At 45.3% G+C, this 19,030-nt stretch overlaps 1 protein-coding gene across 2 annotated transcripts in view; it reads right to left on the bottom strand.

The window, feature by feature from the left end:
* Positions 1–19,030, bottom strand: part of ADCY8 (adenylate cyclase 8) — a 157,786-nt gene that overhangs the window by 111,762 nt on the left and 26,994 nt on the right. For both annotated transcript variants that reach the window (XM_090283353.1, XM_090283354.1), the window contains exon 2: positions 16,166–16,315. In XM_090283353.1, coding sequence (XP_090139479.1) covers positions 16,166–16,315 — 150 coding nt within the window. The remainder of the gene's footprint in view (positions 1–16,165; positions 16,316–19,030) is intronic.

Genomic DNA, 19,030 nt, shown 5'->3' with positions numbered 1-19,030 from the left:
GGGAAATCCAGTGGAAAAAGTAAAAAGGCCACAGGTATCCCTTTCTGAATGAAAGAGGCTACAGAAGTAATGACTGCATTTGCCCGAATCCTGCAGCTCTGGACAGGTTTCGAGTTTTGACAATCAGATACATGATGTACTCCTGCAGGGCTTAGAACGTGGGGGTCAGACCAAGGCTCTTTTCACCTGCTTCTGCTTTATGTTGCTGGCATCGTGGTGACAGAAACACGGGGTTTTTAAATAGCAGCCTTCTGGTGTCCACTCACAAGGTTTGTGGCTGTTCCGAAGGCGCTCGTTGTCTCTGTCTCTCCGGTGGACCTAGAAGGCGGCACAGCTGTGGCGCTAACAGATGTGGAGCCGACAGCCACGGCAGCAGCGCCTCCCTCGTCTCCACGCTGCACAGCCAACGAGGAGCTGGCCCATAGAGCCTACAAGAGGAACACTGACGTCCCAAGAGAGGATTGAACCCAACTCCAAGGTCAATGGACAAGACAAGTCCTCTTGGTGGCAGGGGGGAGGGGCCAGGGAAGGCATTTTATAACTTCATCAACACTCAAATACCCTTTCTGAAATTCATCAGGCCCACAGGAACCTGTGCATCCTGGATGTCCTTCTGACTACATATTTGCAAATGTCACAGCACACTTCTCTCTGCCAGTTCATTACATACCAAAAGCGCATGCATATTGGGTTCTATTCGACTATTCAATTCAATTTCCTTCAATAAACACTAAGCCTCTCTGATGTGGCCAAGCTCTGAGGGTGTTCCCAGGGCCGATTAAGACTCCAGCCCCTCGGAACACCCAGCCTGTGGGAAATGTAGACACAGGAGCATCTTGATGGCTCCATTCAGTAAGCTCTGTCATAGAAACAAGACGCTGGCACTTTGGGGACACTAGGAGCTACATAGGGGTGGGTGGGGAAGTGGGCCCTGTCCCTCAGTCACACTGCAGCATGGATTTCAAAGAGGGTTCACAGTAATCCAATGAGGTAGGTTGGGTTATTCCAATTTAACAGACAAGAAAAACGAGGCACACCAAGTTACACCCTTTGCCCAAGTTCATACAGCTAACGATGTGCAAAGCTGGGATTCAAAACCAGGTGTGCCTGACTCCACTGCCAATGTCGCAGGCAAGCTGCCTGTAAACCCAAGAGGGATTTTCTCCAAAATAAAATTTCCAGTGAAGTTCTAACATTAAAAAAATCAGCAGTCCCAGGTAGACTTGCCTTTGGACAATTTTTAGTTACATTCCCCTCAATTCGGATAAATTCTCTTCATATCATGGTAACTTCAAAATCTGTTATAGTAATATTGTCATTGGTGATGAGGGACAGGAGCAAAGTTATGAGTTACAAACTATTGCTTGGACATGCTGAAAGAAGCGAATATATTTTGGGCAATTACAAATCCTGGTGCAGAAAAGACCCCTACATTGTCAATTTTTTGTTTTCGTTTTTTCCCTCCCAAGAATATTTGAACAGATGTGGCAGAACACATAAGTTTCCAAAGTGTCATTCATGTCGGAAAACCGGTAGGCAGTTGGGTATTTACAAGGGGAAGGCTTTGACCCTGAAGGCGCGGCAGGGCGAGGGCGGTCTGTCTGTTCCTAGGAGGCAGGGGTAAGGGCCTGACGCAGGTTTTGTAGTGCTGAGACTTAAATAAGCTGGAGGGATCCTGTTTAAGAAAGACATTGTGAATCATAATGACATAGTTGCTGGGGCCCCTTAGAAGGTCTTCTAAGGAGGGGCCCTGATCTCAAACTCCACCAGCTTCACTGTAAGTCTGCTTCTGGGCAGGCAGACACTCTTCCTTACTGTAAATGCTGGATGGTGCCAACACCTTGGAGGGCTACCTGACCCGTGGCTGCCTGTGGGCAGATAAAACAAATCATTGCCAGCTTTGAGTATTAACTTGCAGCTGTTTCCATGGCAACGTGATTATAATTATGCCACAATGCATGTTTTAGAATGCTCTTCTGGTATCTTTAAAAAAGTTAATTTATACATGCCTTTTCCACTCATCCATTGAAATTTTAAAAACATTGAATGTATATTTTATCTTGATACAGAGCAGAGCATCTCATATGTATTCAAGAACATAATATTAGAATAGCAATTAGAGCAGCTCTAATTTGGAGGTGGAAAGATTGATTTAAATTCAGATAATTCCTTTGCTTGCAACATTATCGGGAGATGTATATCTTCCTAAAATACAACATTTAAAAAGTAATAAAAATAATAACTTATATTTGTCGTGTATGTACTGTTAAAATTACCTTAATGTTTCCTAGTCCATTTAATGGTCAAAAGAATCCTGGGAAGTAGGAATTAGTAAAATGATTTCACAGGTGAGGATTCTGAAACTCGGAGAAGTAATTTTCTCAAGCCCCACTTATGTATTAATGCAGGACACCAAGCCACATACCCTGATTCTGCAGCATCTCAAAAAGTGTGACTGTCCAGGCCAGGGCTCCCAAATGGAAACTAGGTCAGAGGCTGGAGGACAGGGCAGAGGTGGCGTGGCCGGTGGTCCCTTTGCTGCTCCACCTGCTCACCTTGCCTGGAGAAATCACACAGGTCAGGTGTGGGCACGTGGTCTCTGCAGCCCCTTCCTCCCAGGCTACCAAAACAATGCCTAATAAGTTGAATCATCACTTTTCATGGCAGTGTTTAATTATGTCAATGATCTGCCTAGGAAAAGAACAATCATCAAACACTTCTCATTTACATCTGGAGAGCAGAAAATCACATAATCGGTATTGCTTAGCCAGCAAATACCTGTCATACTCACTAATTCATTAGCTCTCTCTTTATTAGTTCAGCTGACAAACACCGTGTATCCCTCACATCATAAGGTGTGATTCATTGCCTTTGATTTTCCCGTCCTTTCATACTCTAATCTCTGTGTATGTATTTAAAATCAACTCAGTCTCTGGTAGGCTGAGGTTTTCTTTCCCCTCATGGAACACATTAGTTCATGATCACAACGAATGTCTAAGTCAGAGTAGCAATGACGTTGACTGACAGCAGTCCTTACTGGGCGCTCACTGTGTGTCAGGCTCTGTGTGCGAATCTTCTCACTCAGTTCTCACAGCAGTTCATGAGGCAGATATGTTTCTTAGTGATAATTCACAGACGTGGCAACTGAGCCGCAGAGGGGCTACGCAGCTCCTGGGTGTGAGCCATCAGGGAGAGAGGTCTACGCTCCAGCCTCTGCGCTGGGGAGGCTGACTTGGGGTTCAACCTTCTCCCAGGTGGAATGCATCACATGCGAAGGCCTCATTTCACAATCTGTTCCATGTCTGTGTGACCTGTGGCAGATTATCATCCACTACCCATTCGGACATCTGATGCACTGTTACTTGGCAAACAAACAAACGTTAACTAAGAAATAAGTGAGCGGCAGGTCTTGTGCCCTGCGCTGGCAGGAAAGGGAGCAAGCTCACTTCGGCCTTGACCGTGCGTGCAGTCTAGTTGGCTGAGACCATGAGGAGTGACTGTGATAAAATATTAACAGCCTTATGGTCGATGTCAGCTCAGGGTACCACCTGTCTCTTCCGTGTTCCAAAGAGATGCCGGGACAATGGGTGTGAGAAATAAAATGCTTTGAGCTGTTGGAGGGTGAGGAGGTGTAGATGAAATATTTACACCTGGGTGATTCATGTATAAAAGAGGAGGCTCCCAGAGAGCTGACTGCAAACCATGGGGTGAAGAAAGAGGAGTTGATGGAGCAGAGAGGGCGACAGGAACACCCTCGGTGTAAATGAAAATGTCTACAAAACCCAGCATCCCACTGACTAAGGCGGGAAGGGAAATTATTCTTCAACATTTGTCAGTAATACTCTCATATTTAGGGAGAATTAGGGGGACCCCTAATTCAATCATTATTTTATTCATTTGATACAGTGCTGCCAAATGTCTCATACCATGTCAGATATTATGGGGGAAAACATTGAGTTCTCTATTGATCAAGCAACTTACAATTTAGTGGAGAGATAGAAGACATGCCACGTATCTCTATAGGTTGGAAAGGGCTAAGCTTGCCAAACTCCAGTTTATTATGAAAAAAAAAAATCTCATCCTATTTTTATTTCTGGCACCTAACTTAGGGCCTGGTCTGCATTACATAATGTAGTAGTAGCCTGACTGAAGAGTGATAATACATTTGTTACTATTAAAACTCTGAAGAAGGACCCGGGAAAATGTCAGTTAATATGGAATTTTGATTGCAGTTTGATGACTTAGCTCAGTCTTAAATAATGGAGGGACATCAGCCAAGTATCCCAGGTAGCCACTGGATCAAGCTGTGCCTGAAGCCTGTTTGAAATGGAGCTCAGCAAGTCTAACCCTGATTTGGGAGGAGGTGTACACACCTTGGAAAATTACCTTTTAGAATTGTTATCAGTTTCTTGCACACGGTGGGCAGGTAGGAACAAAGCTGGAGTCTTTACAAGAGTTGGGGGGAGCCAGGAGGACATAACACCCCCCCCCCCTCCAGTGAGAAAGCAAAAGGAACTTCCTGGAAGCTCCACTCTACCCTTGGCCCGGCCCAGCTCTCCTAGCTTCTGGTGGCTGCCATCTGTTGTTGGTGTCCCTTGGCTTGTAGATCTCTCCAATCGCCACTCCAACTGGGGTTGTAGATCTCTGAACTCCTCTCTCTGCCTCCCTCTTCAGATGGTGTTTGCCCTGTGTGTGTGTCTCTGTGTTCTTGCCCTGAGAGCAAAGTTCTCAGCCTGTCTCAGTGCTGTAGACTCTGACTGCTAGTCAAGTATAGTTACAATGTTTTATAAAAGATCAATTTGGATTCTCTTAATTTTTCATAAATAATTTTTTAATAGCATTGTATCACAGTAGACCTCCACATAACTGAGTCAATAGCTTGTCCTCCTGATGGTGACTCAAAAATGCTAACAACCCCTAGCTGGCCCCAACCTAGTTCGCCCCCCATGTCTGCTCTATCTGTTGGGTAACATCTTTACCAGGAGGCAGTAGTGTTTGCTCCCAAAGCTGCTTATATTAGTTGTATTTGCCATAATCAGATTTAATTGAGTGTGGTGTAAACAACAGAATATGAGTGTGAAAAGAGAGCAAGCTTTTGTTTCTATGAACAATAAATTAAACACTGTGTAAATACCCCGTCTCCTTCTAAAATAGTTGCTTTCAAATTACATGTGGGCAAGACGTTTACAAAAAAAAAAAATTAGAAACAGACAGCAGATAATTCTAGAGTAGCTCTTATTCAGATTGTTCTAAAAGTCTCTTTTTTATTATCTGTACTTTTTTATTGTGAGTGTGGTTTATGCACAATAGAGGATACAGAATTCCTGTCAATGGACCTGTGCTCAAATCCATCCAAAATGAGCTATTACAGGCATGGCTCACTTTCAAAAAATACATAATTTATTTTCCTCCTGCTCTAATATTTACTACCGCTTTTGAAATGTGCCTTCAATTACATCCAGGCAACAGAGCATCCCTTGCCTTCAGCATTTTACAGTGGGGCTGCGTTAGGTTTCCAATTCTAGTTTCTTTGGTCAAAATTCTGCGGATAGATTCATGAGGAAAAAGGCCCCCACGTGGCTCTTGGGTCGCTCCTCAGCTTCTCCAGGCTTGAGCAGTGGTGGTGACTGGTTTCTTCTACCTAAACTGCCTCTGGAAATGTTAATTTAATGCCAATGAGCACAGGGTGCTGACCTGACCTCTCTTTGAATCTGAGGGTAATTAGTGCTACTCAGGATGCTGAATTTGAATAATAAGATAGCAAGAAGAAAGCCTGTAGTTATTAGAAACAGAATGTGTTTTGCTGTAAACCTCAAGATATGGCCAGGGCAGTTCAAAAGTTCAAGGACCAGCTATGATCCCCTGTACTCATCTCGATTGCTTGATGTCCTCAGCTCAACTTTGACATTACAGGAGGTCACCACTTTGATGAAAGATCCAAAGTTCAGAGTTTAAGTGACACACTCAAGGCCACCCAGGGAAGACTGAGCCATCCGATCTGGGTTTGCTCTTCTTTAAAGCTTTCCCTCTGTTCACCACACCCGAAGAGGCAAACAGTGGGCAGGAAAAATTGCAAAGAACCAGGCAGCCAGATGGAGTGCACGAGTGGGCAGCCCACCCACACGGGGTAAACACAATCCCTTGGTGAAGTCAGCTGCTATAGGAGGGTCACAGGCCATTAACACGGGGCCTCTGCTCACTGCTCTACATCTTGTCAGCAATTAGAGGGAATCACAGTGCCAACCACAATACTAGGCAGAGTGTGAGAAACCTGCATTAACTAAAAGTTTCTAAGTGCCAAGGAGAAAGAAATGGCTCTTGACTAGAAACAGCAGAGGAGACTTCCTGGAGGAGGGACATCTGAGCTTCAGGTTGGGGTGTTGGTGATATTTTCACAGAAATAGCCCTAACATTTGTAGAGTTCTTTACAGTTGAGATAACACTTCTCTTAGGCATTATGTTATTTCTCTCTCAGAACACCCCCGTGGGTGGGACAAGAATGATCATTTCTAACTGAGAGATGAGGGAAGTCATGCCCAGAGTGATTCCACAACTTCCTGAGAGTCACACCACCAAGTGGGAAAGTGAAATTGTTACGGGGGGGGGGGGGGGTGTCCCCCAAAGTCCCCAGAGCCTACGGGTTGGGGGATGGGGAAAAGGGAACAGCTTTTAAGACGTATTTGCATAACTATGGCTGGTAACTAGTGTCTTAGTTACGCAAATAGATTTGATTCTTCCAAGGCCCCAAGGAGATGGGAGGGGTTTTGGCTGTGGAATGGTGCAGAAAGAGCACACGGAGCCTGCGCAAGGTTCTGTGAATGGTCAGAACCGGTTACCATGCCCACTTCGTCCTGTGACGCAGTCAGGGATTTAAAAATAGGTGGCAGGCATTTTGGCTAGGAGGAGGGGTGTACCATGTGGCTTTGAAAGGAAAGGGAGAACTCCACGCGGTTCTGCATTAAGAGCTGGAGGGCACCGCAACACAGGCAAAACCTCCCCATCAGGCTCGAATGATTGGCAGCTGCTGGTAAAACCAAACTGTGTCTGGGACATAGGGAAACGGTATCTCTGACTTTTCTAAAACTAGCCTGGTTTGGCAGGGTGAGGCAGAACTATGTGTTTGTGGGTGTTTGAAAGAAAATAAGACTTAACGGCAGAAATCTGCAAATAATCTAAATCTGTATACCCATTAAATAAACAATTCTTTTTCTTTTCACCAAACTCTGACATTGGGAGTTATGCTCCTGGGCGGCGGGCAATCGGGTCCCTCATAACTGAACAGCCCGTGGGTCCTGTTATAAAACAGGGCAGGCACCTGGGGCCACACTGTCCTGTAGAGATCTAATGTGAATCACCTATGGGGTTAAAAACTCCTAGTACGCACATTTTAAAAAACTGAAGAGAAACACTTGAAGTTAATAGTACGTTTTACTTAACCAGGTACACCCCAAATATTGCCATTTCAATGAGTAATCAACATGTAGCCAATATACATAAGAAGAAGATATTTTGCATTCCTTTTTTTGGATTGTCTTCCAAATCAGAAGTGTATTTTCTACTCACAGCACAACTCGATTTAGACCCGGCCCGTTTCAGGTGCCCCATATCCACACCCGACTCGTGGCTGCTGTACTGCATAGGGCAGAGTTTTTCTGATTCCTCGTCTTTCTGCTCAACTAAACTGCCTCACAAGCACTATGGAGAGAGATAGGAGTGGGGTCTCTCATACAAATGGAACAACGGGAGCGTATAACTCAGCGTCCCAGCAGGACACAGTTGGTGCCTCCAAAGGGGTAATGGAAGAGAGTTTAATGAGCAGTTAAGAAACAGAGCAACGGAGGGTAGAGCACCCCAAGGCCAGGAAGAGTGGATCTACAAACACCCCTGGCCAGCAATCCTGGAGCTGCAGGGGAGGCTACCTGAGAGATGCTATGGCCTTGGCTATGAACATGAAACCACCGCTATCCCACAGCCTGGCAGGGTGGGAAATGGGGAAATAAATCCGTTGATCTCTTTGCCCTTTGATCCAGAGCTTCCCTTGGCCAAATCCAAGCAGAAGCTGGAGAGTAATGAGCAGTGCCGATGCATCCAGAGAAAGGCAGAGAAGAATCAGGACTGGATCTGGAGGGCAAGCAGGGAACAAACAGCAAAACCACCCAACGCACAGAAGAGTTGGCGCATGCTTGCTGCTCTGGGGGATGTGTTGGGGCACAGGATGGAGGCAGCTGGAGACATGACCGCAAAGCGGGGCTGGAACCAGGTAACGGAGGGGCTGTAACGCAGCGTAATGACATTGGCCTGTGTTCTGTGGTCAGCAGCAATCCATGGAAGACTTCAGTGTGAGGTCTTCTACAACCAAAACTGGACGCTAAAGAGATGGTCCTGACAGGCGTTACCCTCTGTGTTGGGGTTTTGGGATGTGAACTGAGAAACAGATACAGGGGGCGTGTGAAAATCAAGGCCAACCACTTCACCCCTGGCAAAGGGAAGGGGACCGTGGCTGCAAAATGAGGGACCGTGGGCTTCCTAGGCCTTCTTTTTCTGCTGGCTACCGCTCTGCAGCTTGAGAGAGCGCAGCTGGGCCACTGTGGGTCTCTCTGCATCAGTGGGCTCCCTGAGGGAGGAGAAGATTCACATTGTTACCCCCAAAATGCTAGGGGGGCAAGGACTACATTACACAGGATTCCTACTCTCTGTAACACAGAGAGGCAAGGACAGGCGGAGAGAGAACAGCGGCTCATGCTCCGTACGTTCCCATGAGGTTCGATATGTCCGTAAAGTCTCCTATTTCACAAAGAGAACCAGGGAAAGCAAAATGCAGCTGCTTTTTTCAAGATGAATTTTAGGGTCGAGTGACTCCGGGTCGTTCGAGCAGTTTACGCTGGTTCGAAACTGGTTAGCACCAATCAGGAAGCTATTTTGTGGGAGAGCTTAAAACAGTTTAAGAAAAAGAAAGCTGGGGACCATTGGTGCACAAAAGGTGGAGACAGCCTCAGCAAGGATCTGCCCCGCAGTGGATGCGGACGGATCAACCTGCCAAAAGGAGATGCGTCTTTAGGGGCAGGAGGGGCTCGTGAATGGGCTGGACCAGTGATACCAACAGGACACGCAGATGCAGCTGTTCAGCAGGATGTGGATGACGGGCACGTGGCACTCAGAAAAGAACATGATGTTAGAGATACTGACGTGGGAACAATCCAGAAGCAGCGATATACGTGATAAATCACCCAGAGAGCCAAAAGAGACAAAAATGGTTATGTAATGGCTGCTTAACTTTAAATTAATTGAAATTAAAAGTCAATTCCTCCGTCACGCTAACCACATTTCCTGTGCTGCTCCATAGCCACCCGTGGTTAGTGGCGACTGGGACACACAACGCAGACTACAGTTGTAGAGCATGATGGCCTGGGGGGGCGACAGTGGCTGAAGTAACATTTTACTTCTACTCCCCAAAGTGCCTGGAAGAAATGAAAGCAAAGCTATGGGAAGACGTGAAATGAAACTATGAAAGAAATAAACACAGGGGCAGAGAAGCTTACAATGTGATGATCAACATGACGCTTCTGGATGACATCGATCATAACAAAGAACTCGCCTAGGCAGAATTGCACCTATTTGTGTAAAGGAATACAGAAAAGTGAAGTCTCACTGGTCGGTGGAGGAAGTTCAGCAAAGTTGTGAACTGACAAGAAGGGATTGGACTTCTGGTTCAGGAGGACAAGGACCCCAGGAAGCATATCCCAAGAGGACAGCATTTCCCAAATCTGTTCATTCCAAAGACTATTTGGAAAGCCCAATTGCGGCACTCATTTTATATTCATTGTCTCTGCTTTTCTTCCCAGCTTGAGAGTCTCCCCTTCTGGACTCACAGCTATTGGGAAGAATGTAAATGAAACATATCCAGTCTTCACAGAGTGTATGGTGTAGAAGAAAAATAAAAAGAGCACAGCAAAGGGAGAAAGAGATCATTGCTTAAAGCAATATCCGAATTAAATATGCCTGGAGGTCACAGCTGGGGAAAACAGTGAGGGTCTTTGCAGAGGAGGTGACATTTGAGCGGAGCTTTGAAGAGTGGAAAGGTTCAGGGGATGAAAAGAGCATTATACCAGGTTGGGAGAAGAGCACCAGCAAAGGCATGTTTGTACGATGTGACAAGGATGTTTGGGAAATTCTAGTAGAAACTACAGAATGGTGACACAAAATATATTTATGACAGATGAGGGTGAACATGACCGATGGTACATGGGTAGTCTTGAATGTAAGAGAGAGGAAAGCAGAAAAATGGCTTGATGGTATGTAGCTCAAGAGGTTTTGGAATATGGGAATACCCGTTGACTGGGAACAAGAAATGAAATTTTCTGAGATTCTGCCACTTTTAGGTCAACCTTGAATTGACTGTTCCTTGAAAAAAGGAATGAATGAATGAATGAATGAATGACAAGGGTCTGCCTTACTAGTAACTAAGTTATCTGTGGCTTTAAGAACAATTTCCTGACTACTATCGGGCACTAACATGAATCCAACCAACCAACTTGGAACTTGGTAGGAATCCTGGCTTCCTCATCCAATCTATTGTCCAAACCACGAGCTTGCATCACTGTTGTCTAACAAAGATGTTAAACAGGACTGCTTTAACATTGCTTAAACCTCTGCTGAAATGAATAATAAATCTTCCTGCTGCTGTAACATATGGCATCACCAGAAACTTTAGTCCAGTGCCCGCAGAGCTTCTGAGACGCTTTGAAATGCCACGATTACCATAAGGAGGTTTTGGCAATTCTCAAAGCTAAAAGAAAAACAATTAATTCGTTTTAATATTTAAAATAAATATGGGCTGTTTGGATCATTTGGGAGGAGCAGTGGAATTACAAGAGCTACAATAATTAGAATCTAACTCCCCAAAGAGAGATGTTCTGAGATGTGGCTTCCAGATGGAAAATTCCCCTAGCAGGTCTGCGTAAGCCATGAGCTCCGCCTGTCCCAGTCTGTGCTGAACTAGATAAGAGTCCTTTCTCCAACAAGTTTCTAATGCGGGTCACAATGGGCACAAGTCTCTATACTTTTGCACAGCAGAATTATTTCAACATGACCCTCATGTCGGCCGAAGTGAAGCCAGGAACTAAAGTTTTAATTCAAACAAACTCAGTTAAACAAACATGAATCAGGAGATCTTCTATTTCAGCCATTGGGCTGAATAAATACCAGGGAATCAGATAAATTACATAGAGGGAGCCGCCTTTAAGTAGCTCTTACTGGCCAAGGAAAGAGAGAAATGCCATCTAGTCAATGTCCTAAATGGTTCTATAATAGAGTTAACTTTAAGGCATCTCGGGAGCGCAAGAAAAGCATTTCAGTTGAACGCAGGGAAAAGGAAGCGGAGTGTTCAAAGGAGAGATGTTAGTGGGGAGGTGGCCTTTTCAGGCCGAGTGAGCCCTCCAGCACAGGGCAGTGAAAGAGCAGTTCGGAGAACTGAGAGGCTTCCAGTGTGCGTGGCAAGGTGGTGAAGAAGAACATGGGATAGAGGACAGAGGCTGGGTCCTGGAGGCGCTGCTGGGCCATGCAGGGGGGTTTGGGTTTTGTCTTGGTGGGAACGCGGCCACTGAACGGTTTTCCTGCAGAGAGGAGTGACATCGATGTCATGGCCATCACAACATCCACTCTGTGCTTGAGCTCATCCTCGGCACGGGGCTAAGAGCTATTCATCCTCCATCTTTAGTTCTCACCACTTTGAGAAAGGAATGTCACGATGCGCAGATCACACCTACAAAAGCCAGGCCCCTAGAGGGAAGAGTTTGCTTAAGTTTCCAGAGCCAGGAAGCGCGGGAAGTACGACTGGAATCCAGATCTTCTACGCATTGAAGATTTTCCTTTTAACCCCGTACCATATACTGGTTTTGAACCACACCAGGCTTTTGGGATGGAGAACACAATGGAGGAGAAGCTGGGGACCGAGAGAACAGACAAGAGATGTTTAATGTGCTCTGTGCTCGTTATAATCCGTGACAAAATTGTTAAAAAAAAAAAAAAAAAAAAAGAACAAAGTCCTTGTCTGTGTGAAGGGCCAATATGGACACAGCTTCTTGAAGCCAAGCGCCTAAATTAAAAATGTCAAACTTTGGGGCCCTTGAGTAGTTTCTGCCTGACATTGTGTCCACTACTGTGGGAGGGGAAGGAGACGTTCTAAGTCGAGAGCCATCTTCAGGGAGCTTTGTTAAGAACCTACTCACAAAGAGACATGGAGCAAAGGGTTTCAACGCTTGCTGGTCTCTCCTGCCTGCTTGCTCTTGACCTTAAGAACTATGCAGGCAACCTCAGGTTATCCAAGAAAAGAGCCTCTTAGGAAGGACCTCAAGCATCTCATCATGTTATGGGACCGCCAACCAAGCGGCAGCAAGGCTCATGGACCATGTATCCCTTAGCTATGGCTGGGCAATTTTTCTTCAGAAGAATGATAAGTAACCACTATTAAATATTGACAATATTTAATAATCATAATCATATATTCCATGGTGGTTTTCAGGCACTGCTCGGTGGGCTACATACAAGAATGATTACTGGTCACTATTAGGGAGCTCACGGTTTACCCCAACAAACAGACATGCAGTGGTTGAGATCTGTAATAGACTTTCTTCATTTTGGTATATTAAACAATGCCTGGTAGTTAACACTCAATAAGTATATCACTTTCATTGTATGGAAAAGTGCAGTGGTATGCCATTGAAGAAAGCATACAAGTTTGCTAGAGGGTGTCCCCAATGTTGTACTTTATCATACCATATATATCTTAACATCAGTATCTTTGCTAATTCTTTCTTTCTTTTCTTCCAATAATTAAAGTTCTATTCATCCTCCAAGCCCAACCCAGAGTAGAAACCAAGTCTTACTTATCTTTATCACTAGTCCAACATAAGTAGATGGATGGATGCATGGGATGGATGGATGGATAGATGAACCATAGGAGTGAATTATCATGGGAGTGCTCATAATTGCTCCAACAAACTATGTTCTCCCTTCCTTCAGGATGTTGGTTTATGTTGCTTGACCTTCATATGGTGCTCTTCACCACCCCTTGATGAGCTAAATCCTATTCACACATAAACTAAGGCATCGTTTCTTTTAGGTAAGCTGCTTTCTGCCTCCAGCTTAGGTGTGACTGCACTTCATGCCCACAGGTATCTGCAGTCACCCATCTCTTTATATCTGGTAAACTCTGCAAGACCAGAGACCAGTGCTAGTGACTATCACATTCCCAATGTCCAGAAATGCTCATGCTACATAAAAGACTCTCAATAAATAAATTAGTTTGTGGCTGAACATATTAAGTCCTTTAATTATTTCCTTTGTATCCTATCATGAGATAAAAACCAGTGCTTGAAAAATCACACAAAACGTGAACATTTCTGTGGAATAAGGCCTTGGATTCTGCATATTCTGCATTTAGAAGTGTTTTTAAAATGCCATTTAGTCTCCTCTGGAATAATTTTCCAAGGAAAAGGGATCTGACGTCACTTAGGCCCTTGGGACAGTGTCTCCCTCACACAGTATAGAATTTCTAACAGTGATGTTATTACAATTAGCTTCGGTAAGAGGTAAGTGGGATTTGTTAATGACACATTGGACTTGAAAAGCCATGGAGCCTCATGCTGAGTTCTGTCCGCTGTATACTTGAGGGCCACATCCCGATTTCCCTCCGTGTGACTAACTGTCAGTTGGGGTTTCAGCTGATATCAGCCCATCCGTGTGCTCTCAGATGAGTCCTCTTGGGACTGTGCTACTTCGGTTGACTCATCAGAGTCATTATGCACAATCATGCTAGTAGAAACCTTTCACTGAGCTGAAAGGGCCCTACACACAATATTCCTAACCACCACGGAACCCTCTTCAGGAAGGGTATTATCATCTGCATGTTACAGATGGAGAAGACCTTGCTCAAGTGCACTACCACAGTAAGCAACGAAGCAAAGATTTCAAATCCTGCGCAGCCTCGTTTGAAAAGCTTCTCTGCCCATCTCCCCTGAGGACGTTCTCGGGGATAGTGGGAACCTGAAGCAGAGATAAGTGTCAACGGAAAGTAACTTCAGCATTGAATGATACTGAGCCAACTCTCTCAGATACTACTGCCAAGGGAAGAGGGGTGCTCGCTGTACCGGAAATACTTTTTCCTCATCGTGAACACAGGACTCTAACAAAGGGACAGCCCATTTCACTTAATCCTCAGGACAAGGGATCTTCCACCAAAAGATAATCTTTTCTTATAATGCGGATGACTTAAAGTTTTGTATTGCTTTATACACAGTGTCTCATTTGAGGCAAACACAATATTGGTGAGGGAGACATGGCCCCATTTATGGGTGAGGGACTTAGCTCTGGAAGTTTGGTGGCTTAGCTGGCCCAGCTAGGAGGTAACACAGCTCTGACATGAACTCTAGGGAACTTTTCACTGTGTTCCAGTTGACGCTTGTTCTCACTTCTTATATTGTTTTCTTCCTCTTCTCACCCACTTAAACAAAATAAAGATTAGAGAGGACAGAAGAAGATCCTCTTACCATGTTCAATTTCTGCATCACAGTAACTCCAAGACACTCCACTGGAAGGGTGGGAAAAGGAGTCTCATGGGTATAACAAGGCAATCATTTTTATCCTCCCCAATATTTCACAGACATTAAATAAGAGACCGAGTTGCCCAGACAACTCACCCACCATTGCAATTCTGGTCGTGACAGAGCACCAAGAAGAGTTGAATAAATTATTAACACGGCTGCATTCTCTGAATTGGAATAGATCCCATGGAAAGAGTGACGTGCCCGTCTGGCACCTATTCTGTGTTGCAGAGGAACACAATATATAGTCCCCGGAGATACTCGTGTTTGGTGTACAAGGTGATTTCTCTCTCAGAGATAGTTTTGTAAATTATTTTATAGGGTTATTCAAGGCAACTACAATACATCTGTTATGAGGTTCCATAATTGTTTCAGACATTAACTGGGACATTTCCTAATTTGGAATCCTGAAAAGTCCACATAGGATCTGGCTCTTCAGTCACTTGCTTGGTGGCCCTGGCAATACCGTATGGCGGTGGGAGCTGAGTCCTGGCCAGCTGCGCCCTGCCTGTCCGCCTCATCCCTTATCACACATGCCTGGCTTCCTTCATCCCAAAGATCCACGTTCTACTGATAACTTGATCAAATTGAGATGAAGGAAATGCTGCATTTCTTGTAGCTACTTTCTTTATCATTTCTCAAACCACTATCGCATAAGGCTTAAAATAACAAGTGTATATCCATAGACTACTTTAAAATAAAATAAAAAAAAACCCCATATGGTAAGATATATCCATTGAGTGTAGAATTCTTGAGACTATATAAATATATTGACCATAAAATATGTTGATTCTATACAATTTTCAACATGTTCCTGTTACTCCTCTTTGAAAATTTCTTTCAGAGGTGAAGACATGCGTGCATTTTTGATAGATGAATAATTTCAATAGGAGCAAATGTTTATTCTCTGAAAGCTAGTTTTATTTTGGTGAGATATAAAATTTGAGACTAAAGCTATTTTAAAAATTGTTTAACATCCACTCAAGAAACTCCTTTATTTTAATCTCTTCAAACAGGAACTCAGGCTCCTACCCTGACCTACCCTGCTTTTCCTACTGTTTCCCTTTATCCTGGGGTCCCTATCATGTTTCATAACATTTATTATATTCAATCACCTCTTCTGAAAATCAGAATGAGGTATCAGGAACCACACATGCCAAGATTCTTCTACGAGCTTACTGTGATTTGAGTTGCTATGTAGTAAAAAATTTAACTTGAAAAAAACAATCTACAGTTTCAAAAACAGGAGGGTCCAAGATGAGATTTTTAATGGTTTTTCAGAACCAGAGCCTTACTGACAAAGATAGGTTTCAGCCAAAAGCATCAGAAAATCACTTTGTGCTTGCAACCATTTTGTTTCTGGTGGGCAACAATAGCTGAGTGTAGACCGTAAAACCAACCCCTTTCTGTATACCTAACATAACGATCTTAGACTCTGGAATCACATGACACAAACTTTGAGAGGACACTTGCAAGTCAGGCTGTGTTCGCGGGGACTAAAGGCTCTGTGTCATTCAGAAAGTGGCTAGGAGACAACCAGGACACGTGGCCTTTCCGACTGTTACCTGTCTTTGGTTTTCCGTCTCCAGCCGCAGCCTGGCCTCCACACACCTCCGCGTCTCCAGGAAGGCCTGCCGCTGGGCCCGGTCCGAGAGGTAACTGATGAAGATGCCGGCTGTGTTCATGCACATGAATAGCACCACCTGGGCCACAACCTAGGACAGAGTCGCAAACATAGCCTGGTCAGGTGGTTAGAAGAAGAGCTGTTTGCAGGCAAAGAGATAAAAAATAATAATAATAATAATAAACATCTCCAAGCTAAATCTTAAGGTAATAATCCAATGCTTAGGGGCAGGTTAATAGAACTGTGGGCTTCATTCAGGTCTTGGGCCAGATGCCATTCCCTCTGAGAGGCCCCCCTTGACCACTCCATCTAATTTAAAGCTTCTCCGTCCCCAAGTTTGGGTTTGCATCCGGTTTAGAAATGTAACAAGGGGGCTTCTCTCTTCCTCACTCGACCTCATCTCTCCTCTTCTCTAGCTGAAGGTTTGGGCCTTTGAAAGGGCCAGGAATCGGGTGAGAGGGAGGGGAAGAGAACGATGGGAAACGGGAAAGGCATGGGTTGAACGGCACTGTTGTGGTTGCCCTTGGCCCTCTCAGGACGTCCTGAGTAGCATCCCAGTGCTCACGTTCCCCATTTGAGAGAAACACTCGCCTACTGCTTTTCACCTCCATGGCTGCCACCCGATTCCTTGGCCCCAGAATCTCCTGGCTGGACTCTTAACCACCAAACCTGTGCTCTTGGCAAGCTGTGGCATGTTTTTAGAAGCCATCCTTACAACGGGAGGCATGGACCTGTGCCTAGGCCTCTCTGCCTTTGGACTTGGGTCTGTCTCCACAGGACTCACACTTGAGCACTAGTGTCTTCACTGGGCAGAGGGAGGGGCTGCAGGAGGAGGGAAGCTCGAACACTGCAGAATGAAGAAAATATAGGGGGTTGTGATATTCTCTGCAACCCCTAGGGGAATCAGCCTTTGCCTCATAGAAGTAATGTGTGTGTGTGTGTGTGTGTGTGTATCTATGTACTTATACAGTCGTCGTCGGCAGCCGTCCGTCTCGAGAGACGATGGTGTAGCTTCTTAAGAGTCTATCTGCACGCCGAGAATGGTTGTGCAGTCCGACTCGGGAGTGACACGGTATCTGTCTCCTCCCGTGTTGAATCGACATCTTGTGATGACGCTGGAGTGTCCTCTCCAGTGAAGCTGAAGCTACAGAGCCTGGGCAGGGTGATATGGAGGGTCTGCTGTTGCCCATGCAGCAGACCCCCCCTCTCTTCGCAGCTGAAGGGTCCAAGGGAAAGACGGAGTCAATACAGCTTGGCTTCAGGTGCGCCGCAGGAGTTGCCGGTGCTGACTACCTCAAACCGCCTTAGGGACTCCGGCTCCGGATTTTCTGTCGGGGTTTACTCCCTTAGCCTTTCCCCTGAAGAGGTATGCCGCAAGGCAGCGGAGGTTTTTTGGAGTCAGAGTTTCCTTCTCTGATGTGCCCTGACTGGAAGATCGAACCAGCGACACTTAGCTCGCAGGCCGACGCTCAATCCACTGAGCCAAACCAGCCAGGGCTACTTATACAGTACACGTGTGGATACATGTGGATGTACCTAGCATATAACAGATAGACAATAATTTTTGCATATATATTTTAATATAAGGCCATTTATTTCCAAATGCTAGTCTATGGTGTAATATGCATCTTTTATTTCTTTCATACATGATGCATTACAGATTTTCTTCCTTCGAGTTAAGAAGTGTTCTAGAGGACCATGAAGTGTTAAAATCTTCTGTATTTATGCTATTTTACAAGAAGGTTTATGTCCGTTACTGACTAGGCAGAGAAGACAGTGGAGGGGGCCTTCGGGAGCCAACTCTGGGATCAGAAAGAGTGGCCCTCCAAGCCCCTCTCTAATGTTTAGCCCCAGGGGACCAAGGCCAGTGTTTCCCTCGCTGAGAGAGCAGACACTAACTGGTGTGGCTAGCTGATTTACATGGGGCTGTGCAGTCTAGCCCACTGCTAAAGATCTGGGCTGCCATTAAGGCCATTTACTTATCACGTGAACTTGGCCCAGTTAATTTTTCTGGCCCTCAAATTTCCTCCCCTGCAAAACAGACATATTTTCCCAGAACATTACTGGGTAGTTGGTGAAGTCAGTGACCAAAAGGCCCGTCACACAATCGTTGCTCACTGTGTACTGACTGTGCCGTGGTTACGTTTGTCACTGCTTTTGTTGTCACTCACGTCACAATGGGGACTGACTGAACGTCTGAGCAGGTAAACAACACGATCAGGCTTCAGCTTTCAGGAGTTCTCTTGAGTGGTGGCAGCAGGACTAGTTAAGACCCAGGTGAAACTTGCCCTTGGAGGACTCCGAGGAGAATGGGACGAGAGGGACAGCGGGGTCCCCAGAGCAGGCAAGCCAGACGGAGGCACGAAGCGCCCCACCAGCACCCCCGCCAGGGCTGGGGGCTCTCCCCGCAGCTGCCGGCCCCGGGACCGTGCTTCCTGCCTGCCCTTTATAAATAGTGCATGCTGACTTAGAAAAAGGAATTATAAATAGTTCGCAGGGCGGTTTCACAAATAGCAGAGCGCTACAGGAGTACACTGAAGTGAAAACCTAAGAGAGAGGTAGAAACAACAGACGTGGGCCTGTTGAATGTGGCTGGCGTCCCGTGACAAGGAAAACGAAATGATGAAAAACCTACGTAAAAAACCCGAGTTCAATGAATGAGATCATGGAAAATGACAAAGTAAAGGAGAGGAAAAGGCAGTCTTCTCAGAAGAAACAAGAAGAGAGAATGTTGGAAATAGAATAAGAGAACAGGGATATAAGAGTGTTTTTCTAAATGGACTGGAACAGCTCTGACATGAAGGAG

Source organism: Furipterus horrens, unplaced genomic scaffold (assembly GCF_987537825.1).
Source record: "Furipterus horrens unplaced genomic scaffold, mFurHor1.1.pri manual_scaffold_7, whole genome shotgun sequence".
In the NCBI taxonomy this organism is placed as follows: domain Eukaryota; kingdom Metazoa; phylum Chordata; class Mammalia; order Chiroptera; family Furipteridae; genus Furipterus; species Furipterus horrens.
This window is presented reverse-complemented; position numbering and strand designations above follow the sequence as displayed.